Source organism: Nanorana parkeri, unplaced genomic scaffold (assembly GCF_000935625.1).
Source record: "Nanorana parkeri isolate BGI_ZX_2015 unplaced genomic scaffold, ASM93562v1 scaffold1226, whole genome shotgun sequence".
NCBI lineage: Eukaryota > Metazoa > Chordata > Amphibia > Anura > Dicroglossidae > Nanorana > Nanorana parkeri.
This window is the reverse complement of record NW_017307494.1, coordinates 82,845-106,433: the sequence shown is the minus strand read 5'-3', so window position 1 is coordinate 106,433 and position 23,589 is coordinate 82,845. Positions and strand designations below refer to the sequence as shown.

At 44.4% G+C, this 23,589-nt stretch overlaps 1 protein-coding gene across 1 annotated transcript in view; it reads left to right on the top strand.

Annotated features, from left to right (window-relative positions):
• The first annotated feature begins 1,391 nt into the window (after positions 1-1,391).
• The window catches only part of PUSL1 (pseudouridylate synthase-like 1), a 47,961-nt gene continuing 25,763 nt past the window's right edge, over positions 1,392-23,589 (top strand). The window contains exons 1-4 of the mRNA XM_018568668.1: positions 1,392-1,408; positions 3,883-3,940; positions 6,658-6,971; positions 19,534-19,663. Coding sequence (XP_018424170.1) covers positions 1,392-1,408; positions 3,883-3,940; positions 6,658-6,971; positions 19,534-19,663 — 519 coding nt within the window. The remainder of the gene's footprint in view (positions 1,409-3,882; positions 3,941-6,657; positions 6,972-19,533; positions 19,664-23,589) is intronic.

The following is a 23,589-nucleotide window of genomic DNA, read 5'->3' as shown; positions in this document are numbered from 1 at the left end:
CTGGGATTTGTAGTCCTCTATAGCCGGTGCCATTTTGCATTCATTGCTGTATAATTTTACACTTTCCATTTCACTATATTGCACACCACACTATTTTTTTTCTTTTTTACTTCCACCGCTCCAAGCTTGCTCCTGTGATGGACTGCAATCTCAATACAAACTAGTAGTCCCATCACTGGAGCCATTTTTTTAAATGTATTTTATTGTTTATCCGATTAACCGATTAACCGAACTTAATAATCGGCTAACTAATCGATTTTGAAAATAATCGTTAGCTGCAGCTCTAGTAGCAGGAAACATTGTCACATTGACACCCTCTGCAGCTATCATTTTAGGAAGGGAGGGAGCACAGTTAAAAAAAAATAAATACAGTAAACTCTCCGTTATCCGGCATCCACGGGGGATTGGTAGATTGCAGATAAATGTAGTTTCTGGTTGCTTGAGAGTTATTATTAAAAATAGGTCTAACTAATGCCATACCCCATACTATACCATAACATAAACTCTACATTTCAATATATTAATATTGACATGCAGTAATCAAAAGCATAGAAAGACAAATAGACACATGATCATTTCCAGGATAATACAGGCCGCAGATCTGCAAAACAGTGAGTACACAGGATTGTTTTCTGGTTAGCTGAGAGCTCTACTGTATTAGATTGTTTACTGTATTAGATTGTTCTGTTCCTTTCTGCTTTATTGTACCACAGACAGTTATTATTGCAATAGCTTTAATAATTGAGGCTTATTGTGATTTCCCAAGGAAATCACGCATCATATGATATTCCACATACAAATGTTGACAATTAAAAATAAATTTCTCTTTTTTTACCCATGTTTAAAAAAAGAGGCCAATCTTGAGAAAAATATTGTGCCGCTATTTGCTATAATGAGGATAATTAACTTTCTTGGCCGCTGTTACATTTTATAAATCTGTTTTCAGCTTTGCACGAGCCGAGCTGGGTGAATCAGACTGAATCATTGTATGAAAGTGTCATGTGAGGGAGGATTGAGTCACGACTGTTTGGTTGCATTTGTTTCCATCTATTTTCGTGAATTGTGTACAAGGCAAGATTTTAAAGAGACCCTGTCACCAACTTGAGCTTCGCAAAAATTAAAAACGTACCCTTGTAGTGGGGCTACCCCTGCACTTTAAGGGTTAAGTGCTCATTTTGTATAGGGGGTCAATCAAAGCAAATGTACTCCCCTAATGCTCCGTCCTTCTGGGCTGCGAGACTGGTCCCTGCAGCCTCTTCTTCCCCAAGCTCTTGCAGCTGAATGACTGCTGACCTCATCACATCTAATGCAGGTCCATTGACCTGTATTGGACGGGATGATGCCGAAGGACATTCTGCAGCCGGAGCGGATAGAGGTGAGTGCTGACCGCCATGGGACTGAGGATCAGGTGAGTACACCTTCTTTATTTAAAACCCCTGCACAAAACAAGCACTTAACTCTTGCAGTGCGGGGTTAGCGTCACTGGAAGGATACCGTATTTGCCGGCGTATAAGATGACCCCCCTACTTTTTGTGTTAAAATATAGGTTTTGGGCTATACTCGTCGTATAAGACGAGTATAGCCCAAAATAATGTTTAAATGCACCCACTAACATCCATGGCGGTATTCCCGAGTGTGGCTCGGGGTTAATTTCCAGTACCATAAGCGGTAACCCCGAGCCACAATCGGGATTACAGTCTCTTACCTTGTCCACGATCCCCACTGTGTCCTCCGTCTTCCACTGAGTCAATCACGGCAGGCTTTGGATTAATGAATACAGGCTTTGTATTCATTAATACAAAACCTGCCGTGATTGGCTCAGCACGGTATACTGTATGTAGCCGAAGCTACATACAGTATACCATATCCTTCTGTATGTACCCGGCGTATAAGACGACCCCCGATTTCTGGGGGATGTTTTTTAAGGTTTCAAAACCCATCTTATACGCCGGCAAATACTGTAAATTTTTTTTAATTGCCTTTTTTCATAAGCAATTTTTATTACTTGCAAAGTGCCTCTGAACTTGTTAGAAAATGTGACTACTCTCCAGAAGGAGTCAATTCCCTAGCGCAGCCCCCTCCTTCCTTCCAGGTCATACATTACTCCCCTTCTGGGAGTGTTTAATATCGGCACTCCAGTTGTTGTGGTACTACAAATCCCATGAAGCATTGCAAGACTGACAGCCACAGTTATGACTCCCAGACGGGAAAGCATGATGGGCTTTGCAGTTTCACCACAGCTGGAGTGCTGAGGTTACCTACCCCTGCTACAGAGTCTCACTTAAGTGACAGCTCTGGGTGTACTGGGGCTGGTGACATCACATCCAAGATGGCGGCCCCCACCTGAAGTCTCAGAGCTCTTTTAGTGTGTACACAAGGGAGGCTTTTACAGGTAAATAACATGCATAAGATTCATTAAATGCACATATAACCTTATGTGACTATTCCTGTTATAATGAATAGTCTGGTGACAGGGTCTCTTTAAAGTCTTGTCTGATGGCCACTTATGGGATTAATTAAAGACATGAAACACATGATCAATGACAGTGCTAATGATAACAAATCAAAAATCTTCTTGGAGCAAAGTCATATATTTGGCATGCAGTATGCAACTGAGATCCACTCCTGGTAGTCAGTTCTTGTAGTATCTTCTCCTTGATATTCACCTGAGTATCCAAGTTGCAAAGCAGCCATACTGCGGCCATGCTGCTGCTTTAAAAAATCCAAGGACCAGAAACCCTTATGCTCATTTTCCAAACATTGCATACAAAAATCTACAAAGCATTTATAATACGATATGCATTCGAATAATTTAAAGTGATATTAAAGGCAAATGATTTCGAGGTGAAAAGATGCTGCTCTTTAATGTTTAAAAGTTTTGGCTTCCTGCAGAATGAGCTGAGCACTGGCCCTGATATCCTGTTTTAGGGTGGCTCCTTTGCCTTGCAGGGTCCTTGTTTTTACAATTCTTGGAGTTCCTTTTTAAGCTACTTCAAATGCTGATTAACCTGCTGACAGTGGATGCTGCTCCTTGATGTTTAAAAGTTTTAGCTTCCTGCAGAATCAGCTGGTCCCCTGAGCACTGGCCCTGGTATCCTGTTTTACGGTGGTTTCTTTCCCTATGAAGCCACCCTTGTGTGTGCTAGTAAGCTGTGGGTGTCTCCACAAACACACAGTCCCGGCAAGACAAGCCGCTCCCTGCTTCCCACTCCCCCCTTCACCAAGCTAGTGGAGACAGCTCTGTCCCTTTGGATCTTGTACTGTCCAGGAAGTTCAGGGAAGATGAGCCGAGAGAGTTGGAGCTGTTTGGAAACATGATGACTAAGTGGTTTGGCAAAAATATAAAGAAACACTTTGCTGGGCAATGTCTATTTGTTTGGTCTAGATTAATTATTGATTTTTTTTTTTTTTTTTAGAATTTAATACGACTTTAACTACTTCTTGTTATTTTTATTAAATGGAGGGCAAAATGTTCAATTGGAACTTGTTGTTAAAAATACTGTTGTCATGAATTGACTCCTATAGGGTTCCAAGGGATTCTATTCGCTGATAAAGAAAAAGATCCATTATGTGTTTGGCACATTCGCACACTATTTTGGGAACCTTGCTTAAGCATCCCATAGGTTACTCTGCTGGGTTCTCTTTTTTTTTTGTCACACGCCAAAATTGTGAATGGGTGATTGTATAACGATTCCAGCCCCCTAGATGTTTGTGTCCTTAGGTTATGTGTCAGCCATGCTTGCTGTACAATGTCCATAGTGTATCATATAGAACAGTGCTAGTGTAGATCAGATGTATACGTCTCCTCCGGGGTACTCGCTGTATCTGTTCTGTGGCCTTTTTGGAAATCTAATGACCTGTATTCCGTATCTCTGATTTTAGTGGGGTGATGAGGACGCCGACTCAGCAAGCAGTTCTTGGAGTACAAAACTATATGGAAGTAAGTCATGCCACCAATTCATGTAATATCACCCATTACAAGAGTTAAGATTGTAATTTACCTGGAGTTCTGCTTTAACAATAATGCTATGACTAATTTGCATAAAATAATATTCTGTGTACGTATTTTAACCACCTAAAGACCAGGAGTTTACACCCCCCTAAAATTATTGTTTGCGCTCTGACGTTCGTGATGTATGTTTGCTCGTGTATTTGTGGGGCTGGGGACTTTTTGTGTGTTGTTTCTTTGTTTTTTTTTTGCAACTTTACTTTTTTCCCCCACTTTATTATTATCACATAGGGGGCGCTAGAATCCCGCTATGTGGTAGCAAAGAGAATGTGACAGGTCCTCTTTATGGAGACATCAGGGGTCTTTAAGACCCCTAATGTGAGCTAGGGACCCCCAAGAAGCAGATGAAGCAGAGATATGGTTCATCAGCTTCTCCCCAGCTTCTGAAGCCGGAGAGTGACAACAGAATGCGGAAGTGATGTAATATACATCACTTCCTGCATTCTGACACCGGAGAGGAGTTCGGAATGAGATTGTGTGCTGATTGTGTGATCCCCCTGTCACAGAGCTGTCGTGCCGGTCCCGGGCCTGCACTAGGACCCACACTGCTAGGGACCCCCAAGAAGCAGATGAAGCAGAGATATGGTTCATCAGCTTCTCCCCAGCTTCTGAAGCCGGAGAGTGACAACAGAATGCGGAAGTGATGTAATATACATCACTTCCTGCATTCTGACACCGGAGAGGAGTTCGGAATGAGATTGTGTGCTGATTGTGTGATCCCCCTGTCACAGAGCTGTCGTGCCGGTCCCGGGCCTGCACTAGGACCCGCACTGCGGAAGGGGGGGGGGGCGCACCCACCGGCACCTCATACAAGTGAGCCGGCGGCTCTACAGCCGCTGGACCACTTGTATGTAAACAGACATCGTTGCGGCGCGCACGAGTGGGTGGGGCTAACGGGACGTCTTTAAACGCCCTGTTACATTCAAGTGGCTTCCGGGCAGCCGTTTAATTACAACGGCCGGCTGGGAAGTGGTTAAACTAACTCTTGCAGTGCTGGGGTAGCCCCAGTGCAATGGTTAAGATTTAATTCGCCCGGAGTTCTGCTTTAAGCTAACTAATACTTACTGACACTTCTAGACATCAGTGACCGAGTATTTTATTATTTTAAAGCAATACTGTGGTTTAGTTATTCAGGTTCAATTTAAAACCCGACCCTCTATCAGCACATACTCCCCTCACCTTCGCTCCCTTGCCAATTACTTTCAGCTATGGAGGAACAAAGTGACAGATTCTCTTTAATGCAAACACAAAGAAATCATCCTGGAGCCTTTTTACAGTTGTTAAGCAGGCAGAATTCTTCATAGTGTACACTGCATCCTCTGGAAACATGGGAACTTGGCAGAGAAGCTGGAATAAGGACTCTCTCATGTTGTAGATGCTCCAGAGCAGGGCTGCCCCATATTTCCTGGTTAGTTCTTTTCAGCAGAGCGAGAAACTGCTGTCAGATAACAGAATGTGTTACAGCGTTCGCCTTCTACAGATAAAACCTTGGAGGATGCTGAGTTAATGAGCGTTTAATTAAAGAATGAGGATGCAGTGCTGTGTCAGGCAGCTCGGTCCCATGTTCTCCCGCTTGGGCCCGCCGTTTGCATCACCTGCTAGTAATTAACAGGAACCCCTTCCAGACCCGTCCCTGCTGGAGAGCTCAGACACCAGCTGGAGGATCTAGTCAGGTAGGCTGAGCAGCTCCTGCCTGCTTTAAACGCCTCTTCCTATTGGACGCTTCATGGAGTTAAAGTTGAACGCCATCTTTACGTCTCAGAAAAAAAAGAATAATCTTCCCATGTGTGGGAACATAATATATCCATGTACACCTCAATTAACCATTGCTTCCAATTTCTACTATTCTATATAATACTGCAGTCTTCTCGCATCCAACACCATTCTTGTTTCAGACTACAACCGACCTTAAAGGGTATACCACCTAAATACTCCCAATACATGTATCCCATTCCTAATAACCATATTGATCTATTGATTATTGAAGATGCCCATAGGACTGGGGTGGGCAACTCCCGCCCTCCAGCTGTGCTTTAACTACAAATCCCAACATGTCTGTGGGAGTCATGCCTGCTGTAACTGTCAGTCTTGCAATGCCTCAAGGTTCCACCAACAGCTGGAGTTGCCCACCTCTGCCATAGTTGTACCTGCCTTCTGAACTACAACTCAACCTCTAAACACTGTATCATTGCTTGCTGGAAGCAATGCATGATGGGCTATGTAGTCGTGATGCAATCTCCATTTCTCAAATCAGGCATCAGGGAAAGAGACGTAAAGCACACTGGGAATCCAGGAAGTTGTTGGAAGTGATGGGCAGATGGAAGGTAGCACTCACTACATAAAGATTTGATTTAATTATCAAAAACGTCTCTAGTATGTATTCCTATTACAGTGTTGATGTTATAACAGGAGAGGATGTGCTGGGACTTTACAACTTGAATTCTGAGCTCCAGGCAAACATCTTATTACACAGATGAAATACATTTATGAGAGCTGTTTTACCTATCAAAGGATTTGTATTTGTGTGTATCCAGTCCTACGATTTACCCAGCTCTGCCACACAACAACCCTGTCTGTCAAGGTGGGGAACTTGATTTTTTATTTTTTGTAGTTACGTAACGCTTAAGTAACCCTGCACTCCTCAACAGCTACAAGTAGAGAATGAGCTACAAGCATACGGTCATTTCTTCATCAAAAACACCATGACACCTTATGAGCTACAGGTGATGTTAGTATCCAGCACTTCTGCGTGTGATGGAAAGTGTGTCCTCTTCCGGCCAATGTGGTTTCTCCCATTGACCGCTATGTCACTGCAGGACTCTGGAATTATTATAGGGGTCGGTGAAAGGAATCCCAGTGCCAAGTCGGGGGCAAGCTATACGACACACCTGGAAGTGGCGGTTGGCCGCGGCTTCCGGAGTTCTCTAGGAAAGCGAAGAGTTCCCTTTACGCCCGCTGGAAGGTGAGTATTAATGTTGCTCCTCTGCAGTCTACTTTTAGTTCTGCTTGGTAGAATAAAGTCCAGGGTCACTTTGAATTGAACAGGAAATCGTGCACAGGAAACACATTCATATATATATATATATATTAGTTGTTGACTACCCTTGTGGTTACATAACTGACCTCATTGGTCCATCACATAATGTAGTCGTAATGTAAACAGGAATAAGTTTCACAAAATGAGATAACTTTGCTGTTGTAACGAGCAGTATTGCCTTCTTGCGCCATAGATGAGTCTAGTGTTTGGATTAGGCAGAGGCTACGGCTGAGTCAGTTACGGAAGCCTCGTGAGGGTGGTGAAAGGATGTTGAGTCTATCTTCAGATCCTGTAAACTATCGAGTCATTTTTAATGTCTTTCTCTGTTACCACTATGAACGTTTTCTGAGCAGCATTGCAATCCCAGCAATGAAGCAATGGGGATTGTTAAATTTGACAGTGCCGGATAAACACTTCATTTTAAAGGGGCCGTCCAACCTGTATTGATATTTCAGGTGTGGGTTGATAGTTGGCAGTTGTATCTGTCGGTGATGTTGCTAAACGACAAGAACTAAATGCAGTTATTAAGTAATGCACAATCCTTCTAAAGTAAAAAAAAAAAAACTTTTACCTTCACTGACTAGGCCAGAGCCTCTTTTTTGTTTTTAATGTCTCGCAAGCTATCCCTTCCATGCACTGCAGCTCACAGTGTGAGGGTTTCAGCAGCAGAAGCAGTGCTGTGAATCCAGACAGCAGTGGTCAGGGCTGGGTGTGACTAGGTGCTGATTGAAGCAAGACCACACCCCTTGCAACATTTTTTATCCTACTGTAGTGCAAGTAGGTACAGCCCACATGAGAGTGACAACTCTGCTCAGAATTCAGGAGCAAAACAGCATTGTTGCCTCACCAGCGCAGGAAGCTGAATTAGCTGGACTTCACTGGAAGTGTCATCCGGTATTTGTGGAACTTTGAATGGGGACTAAGAGAAAATTTTAAAGGCAGCTGCAGCACATATTTTATTTATAATGGGAGGCCAGGGTTCTTCTAATGGTTACATAAATATGCACGCCAAGCACCCTCCTCTGCTTGTGAGATTATACTTGGTATGCTCCCCACCTTTGTGCACCTCCTGCTTTTACTTTGCACAGAAATTGCATAGGGAAATACATACAGTGGAAGGCACATGTTGTCCTGTTCACCTTCGGTGCTTAGGAACCCACCACAGGTTTGAGGTAGATGCATTGAGGGGATTATATCAAAATCTGGAGCAGCTGCCCATAGTAACCAATCGGCTTCTCTTTTTTATTTTCAAAGCTTAACTGAAGAGAGAAGCTGATTGGTTGCCATGCACATTTCTCCTATTTTGTCTGCTCCAGTTTTGATAAATTCCCCTAAGAATTTGTAATGATCCTCAGGCTGGGCATACGAAGAACATTAACTGGTAAATAAGTCCTATATTACCATGTTTTATGTCTCCATTTCTAATCAGGAATATTTCAAGTTTCATGTCACAGCCAGAATTCAGGAAATTCTTCAACCGATATTACATAAACCCTACCGACCGATTGGTGAATCTGTCGCAAGTTATGCCATTTGTTGCAGGGACTGGAGGCAGACTTATTATGAGTGTCTACGACACTTTTTATGAATTTCAGGGATTTTGTTAAGGAAGTCCATTCATTTTAAATAAAATCTTAACCCTTGCAGGTGGGCCACCACAGATATGCAGATATACCTGCAGGTGAATTTATTTGCTTTATTTTAACTCCCTAGACAAAACGAACACTTAAAACCTTGCAGTGCGAGGGAAGCCCCAATGCAAGGGTTAAGATTTAATTTGCCCGGAGTTCTGCTTTAGGGCTTGTCACACGAACTCCGGATTCTGTCCTGACCAGATCCGTGCGCTCCTGCACTAAAAATGCATCCCGATATATCCCTATGTGTTTTATGGGCTACAGTTCTCACGTGCGCAGTCCGTTCAGGTCACGACAGAAAAAATACTGCATGTCAAATTTTGTCCGGTCCGGAAACGCACGAACGCGTCAAAAACGCGACGGACACGCACCGAAAACGGGCCGCACTGCAGCTAAGCAAAAAAAAAGTATTCTTGCTACACTTTTCATGATGTCATCATCATCGTTGGACTTCCTGGTTGTGGTGGAACAGTAGAGGGAAAACCAGTAGGCATGAACAAAATGGTCCTGGACATAGAAAGATTTGTCGGATTGATGGAGCGTGCGCCAATGCTATATGACCTCCTCCGAGCTCATTCTCTGCAGATTTCTGTAGCCAGCACCAACACCATGCCTGCAAACATGTGATACATGTCTGATCATCAGCTTTACATACACAAAGGGAAGTTGTTGTTACGAGAGGGCGGAAGTGACCTCGGAGGAATTATCTGCATACTGACAGCCCCACAACTTAAAAAAAAAAAAGAACTGTCAGCGACCGGACCGCAGTAAAAACGCATAGAAAACGCACTGCATGCAGAGCACCGCTTCTGCAGATCTGGACCAGATCAAGCCTGGAAAATCATGTGAACAAGCCCTTAATGTTCTCCTTTAAAGGAGAACTATGAGATGAGTGATTTTCACTCACCTCATAGTTCTAGCCGACCTGTGACAATGAGACTGTCACAGGTCGGCTCAGTAGATTGGGAAGTGAGCGAACACATACCAGGTTCGCTCACCTCTCGATCCTGTCACGGCTCTCTGCCGTGACTGGGGAGGGGCTGGATTCCCCGCTTCGATCCGCCAGCGCTGACTGGCGGAACGGACGTGGGAGGGGGCGGGTACAGCTGGCTCTGCCTCTGCATAGCCATCTGTCAGTCACGCAGCTGGGTGTATCCCGGCACAATTGTCGGGATCCGCTTCAGCTGCGGCGTCTCAGTATACCGCGAGCTACAGCTCGTGGTATACTGAGCCTAGGGTGACGGGAGGACGCTAGTTTGTGTCCTCCCGTTACCCTAAGGAGAACTATGGGGAAAAGACTTAACCCCATAGTTCTCCTTTTAAATACACATTACATCTGGTAATGTGCTCAATTAGAAGTGTTCTCTTGGAATCATTTTGCTTTTTAAAGGTCTACGTTTTCAGCACAGCATGGTCACCTGAAGGTTTGTGAAACAAACTTGGTTGGCGACCAGCTATTTCATAGCATTGTTTTGAATCATCTATTTCTGGAATAAATCCATAAGGACCATACGTTAAAAAATAATAACCCCACAATAAAAGGCTTTTGTTCTATAAAATCTTTCTTAGCTTGCAAAATCCCATCTAAAAATAAAGTGAAAATGCTCACGCAGGCTTTGTCACTGGCATGAAACTCCAGCGTCAGAATCCAAATCTATGCGTTGTACTTTCATGCGTGTTTTGGGGCCCGGCCAAGAGCTGCTTAGTTGGTAGTTCTTATTAGAACCATGTGAGGACATCAATCCTTCTGGAACCTACAGAGTACATTCTATGTGACTTAGTCAGTTTGTACTTTCATCCTTGATCTACTGCATCCTCAACTTCCACTTTGTTGTAGGGTCACAGGAAGAGATGGTTTATGATGGGATTTTTATTATTCTTGGCTTAGGTTTGATTGAAGAATTTCTATATCTCAGATGTGGGACTTTTTTCTATCAGCTGTTTTTGTTTTATTTCTACAGAAATAAATATGAAAGATCTTCTTGTCTCGTCTAGTGAAATTATGAGGAAAGGTTACTGGATCTTTAGGTGTCTCTTTATCAGAATTGTATATATAGTTATAGGTAGAGCCTTGTGGGTTCTATGGTCAGTGATTCTAAAAGTATTGCGATCATAGACCGTTAGGAAAGTAGTATTTGCAGAGGAAGGTCAGCAATGGTAATCCTCATATTTCTTCATTCATATATCTTCATTTTCTTTCTGTACAGGTTTCCTTTAACTCCCTGCAAAAAGTTAACACGTAAAGCCCAGCTATATTCTCACATTTTTTTAATTTTATTTAATCCTGAGATTGACTTTTGCTAGGATATACTTCAAAATATCTCTCTTTCTCTCTGTAAAAATGCTTCTGCCTGTTCTCATACTGCAGGGCTCTTTGTTGGCATAGCTGAGTAATAGCCACGCTCCTCACATAGACTTGTATTGCACAGAAGGGGCGTGTTTTATCAGGTCTGTTACATTAGAAAGCAAAGCCTAGAGCCTATTGAACGGCACAGTTAAATTTAGACAGGGGGTCAGGTTAAAGTCAACTTGTACTTGAGGCCCCTTCCACTGTGCACAGATATCCTCCTGATTGGACTTTGTAAAAGAGGCCTTAGTCATTCTGGGCAAAGTGATTGGTTTGACGATAAGCAACATATACATAACATCCACTTACTCTCCCACCACTCCAAACCTCTGCCAACTTACACAAGGGCAGTTGGCCCTCACCCCTTCCTGTTGTGACAGTGCCCAGGCTGATTGGGCACTCAGACATGAAGCAATGCCCTGCAGGGGTTGTTATGTGCACCCCCATACAAGTGGGCAGTGGGTGAGGGAGTGGAATCTTATAGACTTTTGAGTAAATTGAACCTATTGCTTGCTGAGATTGGGTAAATGTGGAGGTTTACTTTTTATTGTAGGGGAGGGCTAGAGCCTTTGTTGAGTTTTTATTGTCACTCCTGTACCAGTTGTGGAGATTGTGTCTCCCTCTTGCTGTGCAGTGATAAAGTTAGGAAGTGGTCACTATCTCCCCCCCCTGTTTTAACGCTGTCTTTGTCCCCACTATGTTATTTACCCTATCTGTACTGGTGACTACTGTCACAGAGGCTGAAAATTATGGCAAATCCCCAATTTTCTTTTTTAAAGATGTCACCAGAATAAGATATGAGAGTAAATCTTTCAGTGGGGGGTGCCACTGAAGGACTACAATCTAATTACAAATGAGTGAACTAAAGGTGAGATTGTAGTCCCATCAGGACAATACACATGGACCATGGGGAACAAAAGTAGCCACCCTCTAGAAGGAAGGACAGTGTCAGCACCAATTCAGAGATGATATGAGGATCCACAGCCGAGTGATACAAAAATAAAATATATTTAATTCATAGTTTAGAGACTTAAATGCATTTTTAAGATTTAAATCCGGAGTTTAGTGTCACTTTGAGCTTCAAGATCTGTATGCCACCTTATCACTAGTACAGCACCGCCAAGTGTATCTGTTCCTCTGAAACCTCTGCGGTGTTCCTATTATATGCAAGTAGGTCGACGTCAAAGAAAGGAAAAACATGGAAATAATCAATTTTTAGGGGACACAGCAAACCTTTCGCTGAGCAAACATTAACTAAGAGCCTCCCATTGCCTTTGAGACCCACCGCTCGGCCATGTTGATGAATTGCATTAATATTTTATGAAGACTTCAAGCTGCAGCAAGGCCAGAGCTGGCACGGGAAATTCTGGCTTAGTCAGATGTGCAGAGGCTCTGCTCTCAGATCTCCCAGCCAAACTATGGAACGTTTTTCTGTGTGGCTGCTGGAGTAAAGAAAGGCAGCACTCCAGAAAATTAGGATATGACCCTCTCTGCTGCGAGATGCTCCCTGTGTGCAGCAGACCGGAGCTTTTTTTCAGGCTTTCTATAAATATTTAAAGGAGAACTATGAGGGGAGTGCTTTTCACTCACCTCATAGTTCTAGCCGACCTGTGACAATGAGACTGTCACAGGTCGGCTCAGTAGATCGGGAAGTGAGCGAACACATACCGGCGTTCGCTCACCTCTCGATCCTGTCACGGCTCTCTGCCGTGACAGGGGGGGCTGGATTCCCCCTCCCCGCTCCGATCTGCCAGCGCTGACTGGCGGAATGGACGGGGAGGGGGCGGGTACAGCTGGCTCTGCCTCTAGATAGGCAGAGCCAGCTGTCAGTCACGCAGCTGCGGAGTCTCAATATACCGCGTACAGCAGCTCGCGGTACACTGCGGCGTCTCAGTATACTGCGAGCTACAGCTTGCGGTATACTGAGCCTAGGGAGGGAGGACGCTAGTTTGAGTCCTCCCCGTTACCCTAAGGAGAACTATGGGGAAAAGCCTTAACCCCATAGTTCTCCTTTAATGCTCTGAGAGGAGACAAAGAGGGCACGGCCAACAAATATCTGCATCCATTATCAGACCAATTACTTCTTGTGGCTTTGATGTTTTCTCACCTTTTTAAAGAGTAACTCTACTTTTGTTGAGAAAAAAATTCAATGTCCTCTGGGTGATCTGTGTACATTACAAGGATTTTAACAAACTTTGTTGTTGTTTTCTATTCTGAAGAAAAAGCTGTTTGTTGCAGCATGTCCTTTCCAAATTGATTCCTGAATGGGAGGATCTGGGTTCATTATAATCAACTGGTGGACTTTCTGTGTTGTAATGAGGAAAGGTGCAGTGTCTGCACCCCTTTTTATAGTAATTAACCCTTGGGGCCTATTCACAGCAGATGCAGTCTGTTGCATTTTTGAGCTGCATCAAAAACGCAGCACAATGATTTCCAATGGGATTCTGTTGTTCTGTTCACACCAGACTTGTCCGTTCCGATGCAGCCAGAAAAAGTACTGCTTGCACTATTTTAGCTGCATCGAAATGCGACGGAACGCATGAAAACGCATCAAAAACACATGTGGACGCATGCAAACTGAACGCAACAAAAAAAAAAAAGATTTAGCGCAGTCATCTTCTGGGGACTCCCTTTGGTATGGTAGAGGAGATTAGGAAGAGAACAATGCTGAAAGCATGGCAGACTTGGATGCAGACCTATTAATCAAATATGGGGAGGAGTTTCCCCTTTTCTATGATCCTAAACACGCCCTTTTATAAAAACAAAAGGCAAAAATTGATCAAATGGAGGGAGATTGCTGGCTACTTAAAGGAGAACTATGAGGTGAGTGCTTTTCATACACACGCATATATGCGTCAGGTGCGCCTACGTGCCGCACATGTTGCATATCGCCGCAAACGGAGTGAGAGCAATAATTTTAGAGCCATTAAGGCCGGGTCCACACCTGGGCATTTTACAGCGCTGATCGACGCGCTGTAAAACGCCCTGCACGTGAAATCCCATTATTTCTTATGGGCATTGTTCTCACTTGGGCATATTTCAGTGTGTCGGAACGTGCTGAAAAACGCCCTATGCCCAAAGAAGTACAGGAGCATCTTTGGGGCGTATTTCCACGCGTATCCATTAGGTGGGAACCCAGCCTAAAGGAGAACTATGAGGTGAGTGCTTTTCACTCACCTCGTAGTTCTAGCCGACCTGTGACAATGAGACTGTCACAGGTCGGCTCAGTAGATCGGGAGGTGAGCGAACACATACCGGCGTTCGCTCGTCTCTCGATCCTGTCGCAGCTCTCTGCCGTGACAGGGGAGGGGCTGGATTCTCCCCGCTCCGATCCGCCAGCGCTGACTGGCGGAACGGACGGGGGAGGGGGCGGGTACAGCTGGCTCTGCCTCTAGATAGGCAGAGCCAGCTGTCACTCACGCAGCTGGGCGGATCCAGACATAATTGTCGGGATCCGCTTCAGCTGCGCCGTCTCAGTATACCGCGAGCAGTAGCTTAGGGTGACGGGAGGACGCTAGTTTGTGTCCTCCCGTTACCCTAAGGAGAACTATGGGGAAAAGCCTTAACCCCATAGTTCTCCTTTTAATCCTGCTTTCTACACTATGAACATGGTTCAAAAAGATTATTAACACCATGCCTGCAAACAAAGAAGCATGTCTGAGCTAGAAAATGAAGGAGGAAAGTGCTCTGACAGGAAGAAGGAAGTGACATATGTTCTGATTTGCATTTTGAGGGGAAAAAAAACAACGCATCAAAAACGTGGTAAAACGCATCGCATCACAATGGCTAAAAAGCTGGCATTTTTAATGCAGTTTTGGTGTATCTCACCAAAAATGAAATTCCAATTGCAAGAGATGCCAAAAATGATACTTGTATCTTAATGCAGACTTCCTGGAAAATCAGTCAGTCAATCACAGAAGCAGGAAGTGACCTGAATACCCAAAAAGTGACTAGACCTGCAGTTACTTGGACCACTGTTGGTAGGTCCTGACCACTGCAGGCCGGGAACATCCCACAAGAGCTGCAGTTTTGGAATTGTTCTGACCAGCCATCACAATTTTGGCCCTTTTCAAAGTCGCTCAAATCCTTATGCTTTTTTCTGCTTCCAACACATCAACTTCAGGGGCAAAATGTTCACTTGCTGCCTAATATATCCCCAATATATTACCCACTGCCCGGCTTCCTGATTAGCTGGGAAGCCGACTCCATGTTCCCTCGTGGCACTGCCAGTCGGAGGAAATCTCCCTCGGACCAGAAGTTCCGCTATCGGAGCATTTGGGCGAGTGTGAGTACTTGCCCAAATACTCGGTATTGGCACCGGTGCATCCCTACTATGTATAGATAGCTACAGTCAGCCATAGTTTCAATCTATCCAGATGTTCCAAAAAAAAAAAAATCATTCGGAAAAGCAAAGAAACTGACTACGATTTGATTTTCTACTAGGACCAATCAATCCTTTTGTATAAAAATGATTGTTTATCCATTGACCTATAGAACAATTAATTTTTTTGATATGTTTCTTCCATAATAACAATCATATGTTTCATTTTGTAACATGTATGGTCCATGTAAGTTGTCCTTTACATGCGTTTTCTGCAGTAAAGCTCAACGCTTTTTATTCATGTTATTGCCCCTTTTTGAGTCATTTGTTTTGATATTAAACGCCGTCCTTTTTATTTGTTACAAAATGTCTTTTTTTTTCTTTCTGTGGGCTGCCCACACTCCGTGTTTTGCAGTAGTTGCCATGTTTCGTTCTTATTTATCATGACTCTTGGTTCGTAGGAGTCACAGAAGCGTGACTGGAGGTGTGGTGGACCCCAAGCACGTTGTCAGGTTCCCCCCCTCACGCTCCTGTGACTCCTTATTCATTCCACATGTTCTGCATTCAGGCCCGTCAGCCAAGCGCACGCAGGGAGAAGCCAGAGCTAGGCGAATGTGGGAACATGACAATTCCAAAGGCTGCGGCCTGCTGCCAAGCCGGTTCTGTGTGTGTGTGTGTAATCAGAGCAAGGGATGCACGCCCAGAGACACACTAATGTTCTATTAACCACCTAGCTTCCAGCTGAAATGCAGATACCCTTCCAAGAGACAATGCATGCAACAGGGGGAATTTCGGGGCCCCCTCTACATCAGAACACTCTCCTTTCACATCAGATCCCCCCCCCCTTTTATATCATAGTCCCCCTTTAGTAAGGAGCCCTCTCCTTTCACATCAAAATCTTCCCTTCACATCAGGACCTCCTTTAAATCAAAGCCCCCCATATCGGAGGCCTGCCTGCAGGGGAAGGCATGATCCTATGCAAAAATTTCAAGGCACCCCGGGGTGTCACGGCACTCTGGCTGAGAAAGACCGGTTTATATTACAGAATGATGACCAGTCATATAAAATACACAGAGAGCCAATGTACACTGCCTAGTCAAAAAGTTGCAGCCTTTAATATTTCGTTAGACCACCTTTAGCTCTGATTATGGCATGCATTGGCCGTGGCAACGTTTGATAATCGTATGCAATGTCGCAACATTTATTTCCATCCAGAGTTGCATTAATTTTTCACCAAGATCTTGTAGTGATGATGGGGGAGTCAGTGTAAAGTCTTCTCCAGCACAGCCACCATGTGTGAAATGATGTCTCATGCTACCTGAACCACTCTTTCACAATCTGAGCCCGATGAATCCTGGCATTGCCATCTTGGAATATGCCCAATGTGCCATCAGGGGAAAAAAAATCAATCGATGGAAAAACCTGATCATTTGGTATATTCAGGTAGACAGCTGACCTCTTTGCACATAACATCGCTGAAGCTAGACTTATCCAATGGAATGCTCTGACCTATTTGCTTAGCTAAATCCAGGTGGTGTCTTTTTTTTTTTGGCCCAGATAGTGTATTTGTACACTCATTGTCACTCTTGTGGTGGGCAAAATCTAAAACTATAGTTGTTGATTTGGTAAGGTCTAGAAACAGACTCCCTTCTTCTGGGAAGCCACACTATGAAAGTATAATCATCATTTATATTCGGTTTTATCAGGACAGGAGCCTACAATACCTGATCTCTTCAGTGCCAGCTGATAGGAATAAAGGCTGTTTGTATTTCTGTGATCAGGTTTGTTCTAGTCCTATCATCGTTGTGTGCTCTGTAAACATTACAAGCTTATCATATGCTATGTGGTGTTCATTGAACACCTGGTAAAGTTGGCACAAATCAAAATTATTAGGTAGAGTTGCATTGCTGAGCTTGCACAGCCTGCTGCTTTGATTAGACAAGCGAACCATATTTGTCCATATTAGCATGCCTGATCTACAGTATACTGTCAATAGTTGTGTTAGATTGCAAGCTGCACTGATACATTTGGAAAGCAGAACTTTACACCATCACTAGCAAATATTATTATTATTATACAGGATTTATATAGCGTCAACAGTTTGCGCAGCATTTTACAATATAAGGAAGACATTACAATACAATTCAAGACAAGATGGTAAGGAGGGCCCTGCCCGTGAGGGCTTACAATGGCGTAGATGAAGGATTCTTCCCCACCGGGCTTTTGTATTCTGACAGCCAGCTGATTGCCTGTAGTCACTGTGCGTCTGGCAATTTCAGACCTGCTCCTTCGACAAAAGCTAACTGAAAAATGGCCTTTTGTTGAATGGAGTGGTGGGGACAGGGCCACACACAGCTCTAATTTTGTCCGAGTGAGCAATGTGTGGTCCACTTAAGAGACCCTGTTACCAACTGAAGACATTGCAGGTAAAGGCACAGAAAAATCTTAGTTGCAGTGTTTTTTTCCTTTCCATTAATTAATTTGTAGTCCCTTGCAATGTGCCTTTAAACTTACTAGAAAATGGACTACTCAGTTATCTAGCAAAGCTCCCTCCCTCCTTGCACATCATAGCCCTTGTCTTCTGGGAGTGTCTAATTACTCTGTGTGCTGGCCCAGCTCCTACCTGATATGCTTATTATATGATCTTATGGGAAGATTTTTGTTGAAATGAATGGTCTGGTGGCCCAGTGGCGTCACAAGGGGTGTGCGGCCCGCACATGGGTGATACCATCGGAGGGGCTGACACCAAAACGACTGACAGTCCTTTTGGTGTCGCCCCATCTGAAAAGTCAGCACTCAGTCATGGTCCAAGAGCCCGACAGTTGCTCGAGAGAGGAGGGGACCCGGCGGCATACCCTATCTCAACGGGTGAAAGTCCCCTCCTCTCTGCTGGCGTCCATCATCTAGATGGCCGCCAACAGGTAACAGCGATACAGCACGTGACATCATGCTCGTGTGCGATGACATCACGGCGGGGTGTCACCCGATACCCGCACCGGGTTTCACCCGCCTCGGGACGCCTCTGTGGTGGTCAGGTCTTTTTTACACAAATCTTTATTACTTTTTGCCTGGGTGGATTCTCGCCTTGCCACACTTCCTATCCCTGTAGACTTCATCCATCCATTAGTTTACTCTGCACATCGTATGAACGGTCATGCTCATTTTTCATACCCTTTGGGGTTAAAAGAGCAAAGTAAACATAAGCTGTACAGCCTAAACAGACTGGGGTAACCAGATCGAGAAAATCAATATCTTTCTCCCGGTCTGTTGTTATGCTTTACATGTGGTTTTCATTTAGGAGGAAACACATATTACTCCGCGTCAGTATGGAAAGGCGATATTCCCTGAGAAATTTCATGTATCCGGGATTTAGGAGTGTCATTTGTACAGCTGCCATCGTACACCCAGCTCTTCCCGTGTAGCTCCAGATATGTCACTCAGCCATGTCACTCAGAACAATTCAAGGAGAATTCCAGGCATTTTACTAGTCAATAGCAAATTTAAAGTGACATTAAAGGATAATTTTTTTTCCCTCCCCCCAATGTTAATGTCAGCACTTACCTTAAATGATGTCTCTTAATCCGATCTTCTTCTTCTTTCCTGGTGTTTTCATCTGTCCCTCCAGCGGTGCGGCGTCTCTCTGATCCAGCGCTGACTCCTCTCTGCTTGCAGGCACTTCTGATCCAACGGTGTCTGCATGCGGGTGCACGCATCCATAGACTTACCTTGCGTCTCTGCTCGTCTCCCGGCTGAGAATCCAAACTGCGCACGCGCCTGCCCCAAGATGCTTTGCGGCCGCTGGAGCAGTTTCGTTTTCTCGCACGGGTGCGCACAGCTGAAACATGGTAAGTGTAAAGTGCTGTTATGGCGTTTTTTGTTTTTTTTAACTTTCTGCCTATATCTACTGCTTGATAGCAGTAGATATAGGCAAAAAAACCGGAGGCTTTAGAACCACTTTGATATTTTGGAATCTGCATTTATGGAGTTACTCAATAAAAACATGCATGGAGCAAATGCCAAAGTATACGTATATACACCAACAATGGACTTCTCTTATTTACTCCCTACATATGCCATTTTAAAGTGTTTGGTTCTAGCTGTTTGATAATTGCAAGAAAGAAAATACCTGTTGATCTACCAGAAATTCCGATAACTTTCTGTGCTCTCTGTTTTTATTGTTTGCAGTTCTCTATGTGAACTGCAAAACACCTACAGAGATACAGCAAAGTGGATAAGCGATGTCACCCTAGGACAGGAAGGGTGTTATTGGCATGATCACCAGGTGATTAAGGAAAACAATGCAGAGAGTGTCCTGGTATAAAGTCTAAAGGAGGTCACCTTATGCTTTTAAGGGTAAGGAAATAGCTATAGTTGTAGTATTTTTACAAAATGTATGCGTTCTATATAAAAAAAAGCTATCCGAGCTAATCCAAAAATGGATCCTATAATTCAAAGTTGCATTATATGGGGTAAAAAAAATGCATCAGCCCTAGGGATGCACCTATACCCATACTAGTATTAGTGCAGATACCGAGTATTTGAGAGAGTACTCTTACTCTCCCAAATGCTCCGATACCTTCCCTGATACCTGAACTTCCGGTCAGGAAGACTTCCTGTGACTGGCAGTGCCACGAGGCAACACGGCCAATCAGGAAGCTGGGCGGTGGGTAATATCCCGGCTTCTTGATTGGCCAGGAAACTGGCTCCATGCTGATTTGGCTGGGAAGCCAACTTCCCAGCCAAATAGCATCAAGCCAGGCAAAAAGCATGGAGCTTCCCGGTCAATCAACAAGCCGGATGCAGGTAATGACACACACCTCCTGGCTTTCTGATTGCGCTGGAAGCTGGCTCCATGCTAGTACTCAGTATCGGTGAGTACTGAAATATAAATATCGGTACTTTGTACCTGATACTGAAAAACCGGTATCGGTGCATCACTAATCAGGACATTAGAGCTTATTGAGATAAGAAAGAAATAGTGCATATTGCTTACACAGTGAAATGTAAGTACAGTGGAGTGCACGCTCTGTTTCAATGAATTTATGTTTTACCGAACGTCTTGTCCTGGAGTGACAACGCCACTCCTTCATAGACACAGTACAGTGGGTGAGTGTTCTCATCCTAAGGCTGGGAGTGTGTTACTGGCAGGATCACCAGGTGAAAACAAAGGAAAGAAAACTAATGCAGCCTCCAACCACCACATCTAAGGACTGGTGAGCTGCATTATATTAGATGTTTGTTCTCTGGGTTAGATGCACTTAAGGCCTCATGCACACTAGCAGGCTGTGGTTAAGCACAACAGAAGTTATCTGGTACGTATAACAACTTTGTTTCCCAGATCACTTTTTTCTGTGCTGGGTTTAGTCGCATTTACATGCGTTTAGCCACATAAAACTGGGCTAGTTGGACCCGGAACGCATGAATTTCTATTTTGGGTAAACTGATCTGGACTGAAGGCACCTAGACACTGCTGGACGCCTAGGTGTGCATTCAGTCATAAATAAGCATTAAATTAGTCTAGGTGCATTTAGAAATGAGCGCCAAATGCACCTGAACTCAACGTTGTTTTTGTACGTAGTGTGCATGAGGCCTATAGGAGACGTTTTGGGACCATAACATGCACTCTTCCCAATACTCAGTGCCGGTGTGGGACACTGCAACTGTCACATGCCGGCTCTGTATATCGGGAACTGAGCAATCATGTGACCACTGATCTCTCCGTTCATGGTCTCCTCCCTGCTGAGAGCGGTCACTGTCATTAAGTTCCCCCCTCTCTGTCACTCCAGCACTCATTGGAGGGACAGAGAGGGGAAGGGGCGGGCACAGCTGGTTCTGGCTCCAGAAAGGCCGAGCCAGCTGTCAATCAGACAGCCAGATGGATCCCGACAATATTTTCGGGTTTCTTCCCATCTGCAGCTGGGTGGTCTGCTCCCTGCCACCAAGTCTGCTTTGCTTAAATAGTAACTCCAGGAATCTAAAAAATGAACCCTTGCAGTGGAGCTACCTCCGCACCTCAAGGGTTAAGTGCGCTTTTTGTTCTAGGGGGTGAAATAAAGCAGATATACCTACCTGATCCTTGATCCATGCCTGGCTGCTAGTCCGGTCCCCACAACCTCTTCTCCCCTGGACTTTGATGGTCTATGCCCCACTGACATCATCACCTAATGCAGGTCCATTGACTTTCCACAGCTGGACTGGAGGGGGAGAGAAGTGAGTGCTGAATTTTGCCGGACTGAGGATCGGGTGAGCACATCTTCTGTATTCTGACCCCTAGACCAAAACTAAAAGTTAACTCTTGCACTACAGGGGTTGTGCGACTGCAAGGGTTAATTTTTTAAATAACTTGAGTTCCCCTTTGTTTCCTCTATGTAAAAGCGACATTCCAAACACCAACTAATGTATTTTTAAATGCAGCTAGTGTAGATACTAGAATTTGACTTAATTTTAGTATTCCTATATACAGCAGTAGCTGGCAGAGGGAGGGCCCAGACTTGGGGCCAAACAGGTGTCCTGCATGCACATGTGCTGACAAGGAACATGATGACAAAAGGAGAAAACAGAGAGATGATCTCATCAGTCCATTGCTGCATATTCACTTTCCAATCACAGGTTGAGGGCAGGAAGGTGACCAGTCTATTTTGCTTAACTGTAGTAGAGAAAACTCAGGTCATCAGGCTAGCTGTGCTATATACATCTCAAAACTGGCTTGACAGAAATGCAAATGCTTTGGCATTTAAATTAGATTCAGTATGTGTATTTCAATGGTGTGGCTGCTTGCATGGGGTACACCTTTAGTCTTGAGCTTGGAAATGTCTGAAGAAATATCGTTGCTGTCTACCAACCAATCAAATTGACTTTTTTTTAATAGAGACATAAAAAGGAACATTTGTTTGCTGTGCGTTTCTTTCAGACACTTCGGACAGCATGAGACCTCCCAGTCTAATGTGTGGGAACAGCAGAACTCAGACGGGGATTATCACGAATGCTCTCCCTAGCTGTTGGAGAAGATCCGTAAGGCTATTTCCCTTCAAGTTGGCACGCACCCAGCACCACTTCATTCTGCGGCTCATGCCCCCTGCTGTCGGGATTAGGTGGCACGTGGCACTCACACACCAGATTTACAATATTTGTTCAGCTCTTTCAGTGCTAGATGAATAACCGCATGCGCTGCGAGAAAGCTCTCTTGTAAACTGCTTCTCTTTTTTTATTCTGTACAGTGGTGTCTAGGGATTATGGTCCCTGGGCACAGAGTCTAATAACGTAGATGTGCCAGTGCTCCCGAATTGGGCAGGAGGCTCACCGCTTTGTTACTGAATCTTCTCCTAAGAGCTTTGGCCCATCTCCCACCTTATCCTGAGTGCTTATGTGGACGAGGTTCCTGCTGCTCATATACAATCATTTCATTTTGTTTTACAAAAGTTTGATTGGTTTTAAGGATAACAACACAAAAAGAAGTGCAGAATAACACAAAGTACAGGGATATGAAGACAAGGGCATGCAGCTTGGTCATGTCATAAAGAGGGGATGATGGGAACTGTTCAGCAAAACATGTAATATTCAAGATTGGGGTAAGGTAATACATCAATAGGAGGAGTGTTCACCCAAAGCTGCCCCAAGCTACCCAACAGGCTAGAGCCTCGAGGGGATGATCCAGGTCCTGACCATGGGGAACACAACCCTTTCCAAAAAGAAGGGCCCAATTCCATAATCTATATTAGAGCTGCAGCTAACGATTATTTTAAAAATCGATTAGTTAGCCGATTATTAAGTTCGATTAATCGGATAAAAAAATAAAATACATTTTAAAAATGGCTCCAGTGATGGACTACTAGTTTGTATTGAGATTGTAGTCCATCACAGGAGCAAACTTTGAGCGGTGGAAGAAAAAAAGAAAAACAAAAAGTGTGGTGTGCAATATAGTGAAATGAAATGTGTAAACTTATACAGCAATGAATGCAGAACGGCACCGGCTATAGAGGACTACAACACCCAGCAATGGCACGCTTACCTAACCGTTCTTCCAGCAACTTGTTTCTGAGATCTGAGATCGGGTCTGTCTATCGGCGGCTGTCATCCGCCCACACCTGCTCCTCCCTACTTCTTCTCCCCGTGTCCCTGTGCCGATCATGGATTTGGGTGGGCGGTGAGCGTGAGGCGGGGAGGAGGTGTGGCGTGTGGAGCGTGGATGCGGGCGGGCGGATCTGGCAGCGGCGAGCGTGAGGTGGGGAGGAGGTGTGGCGC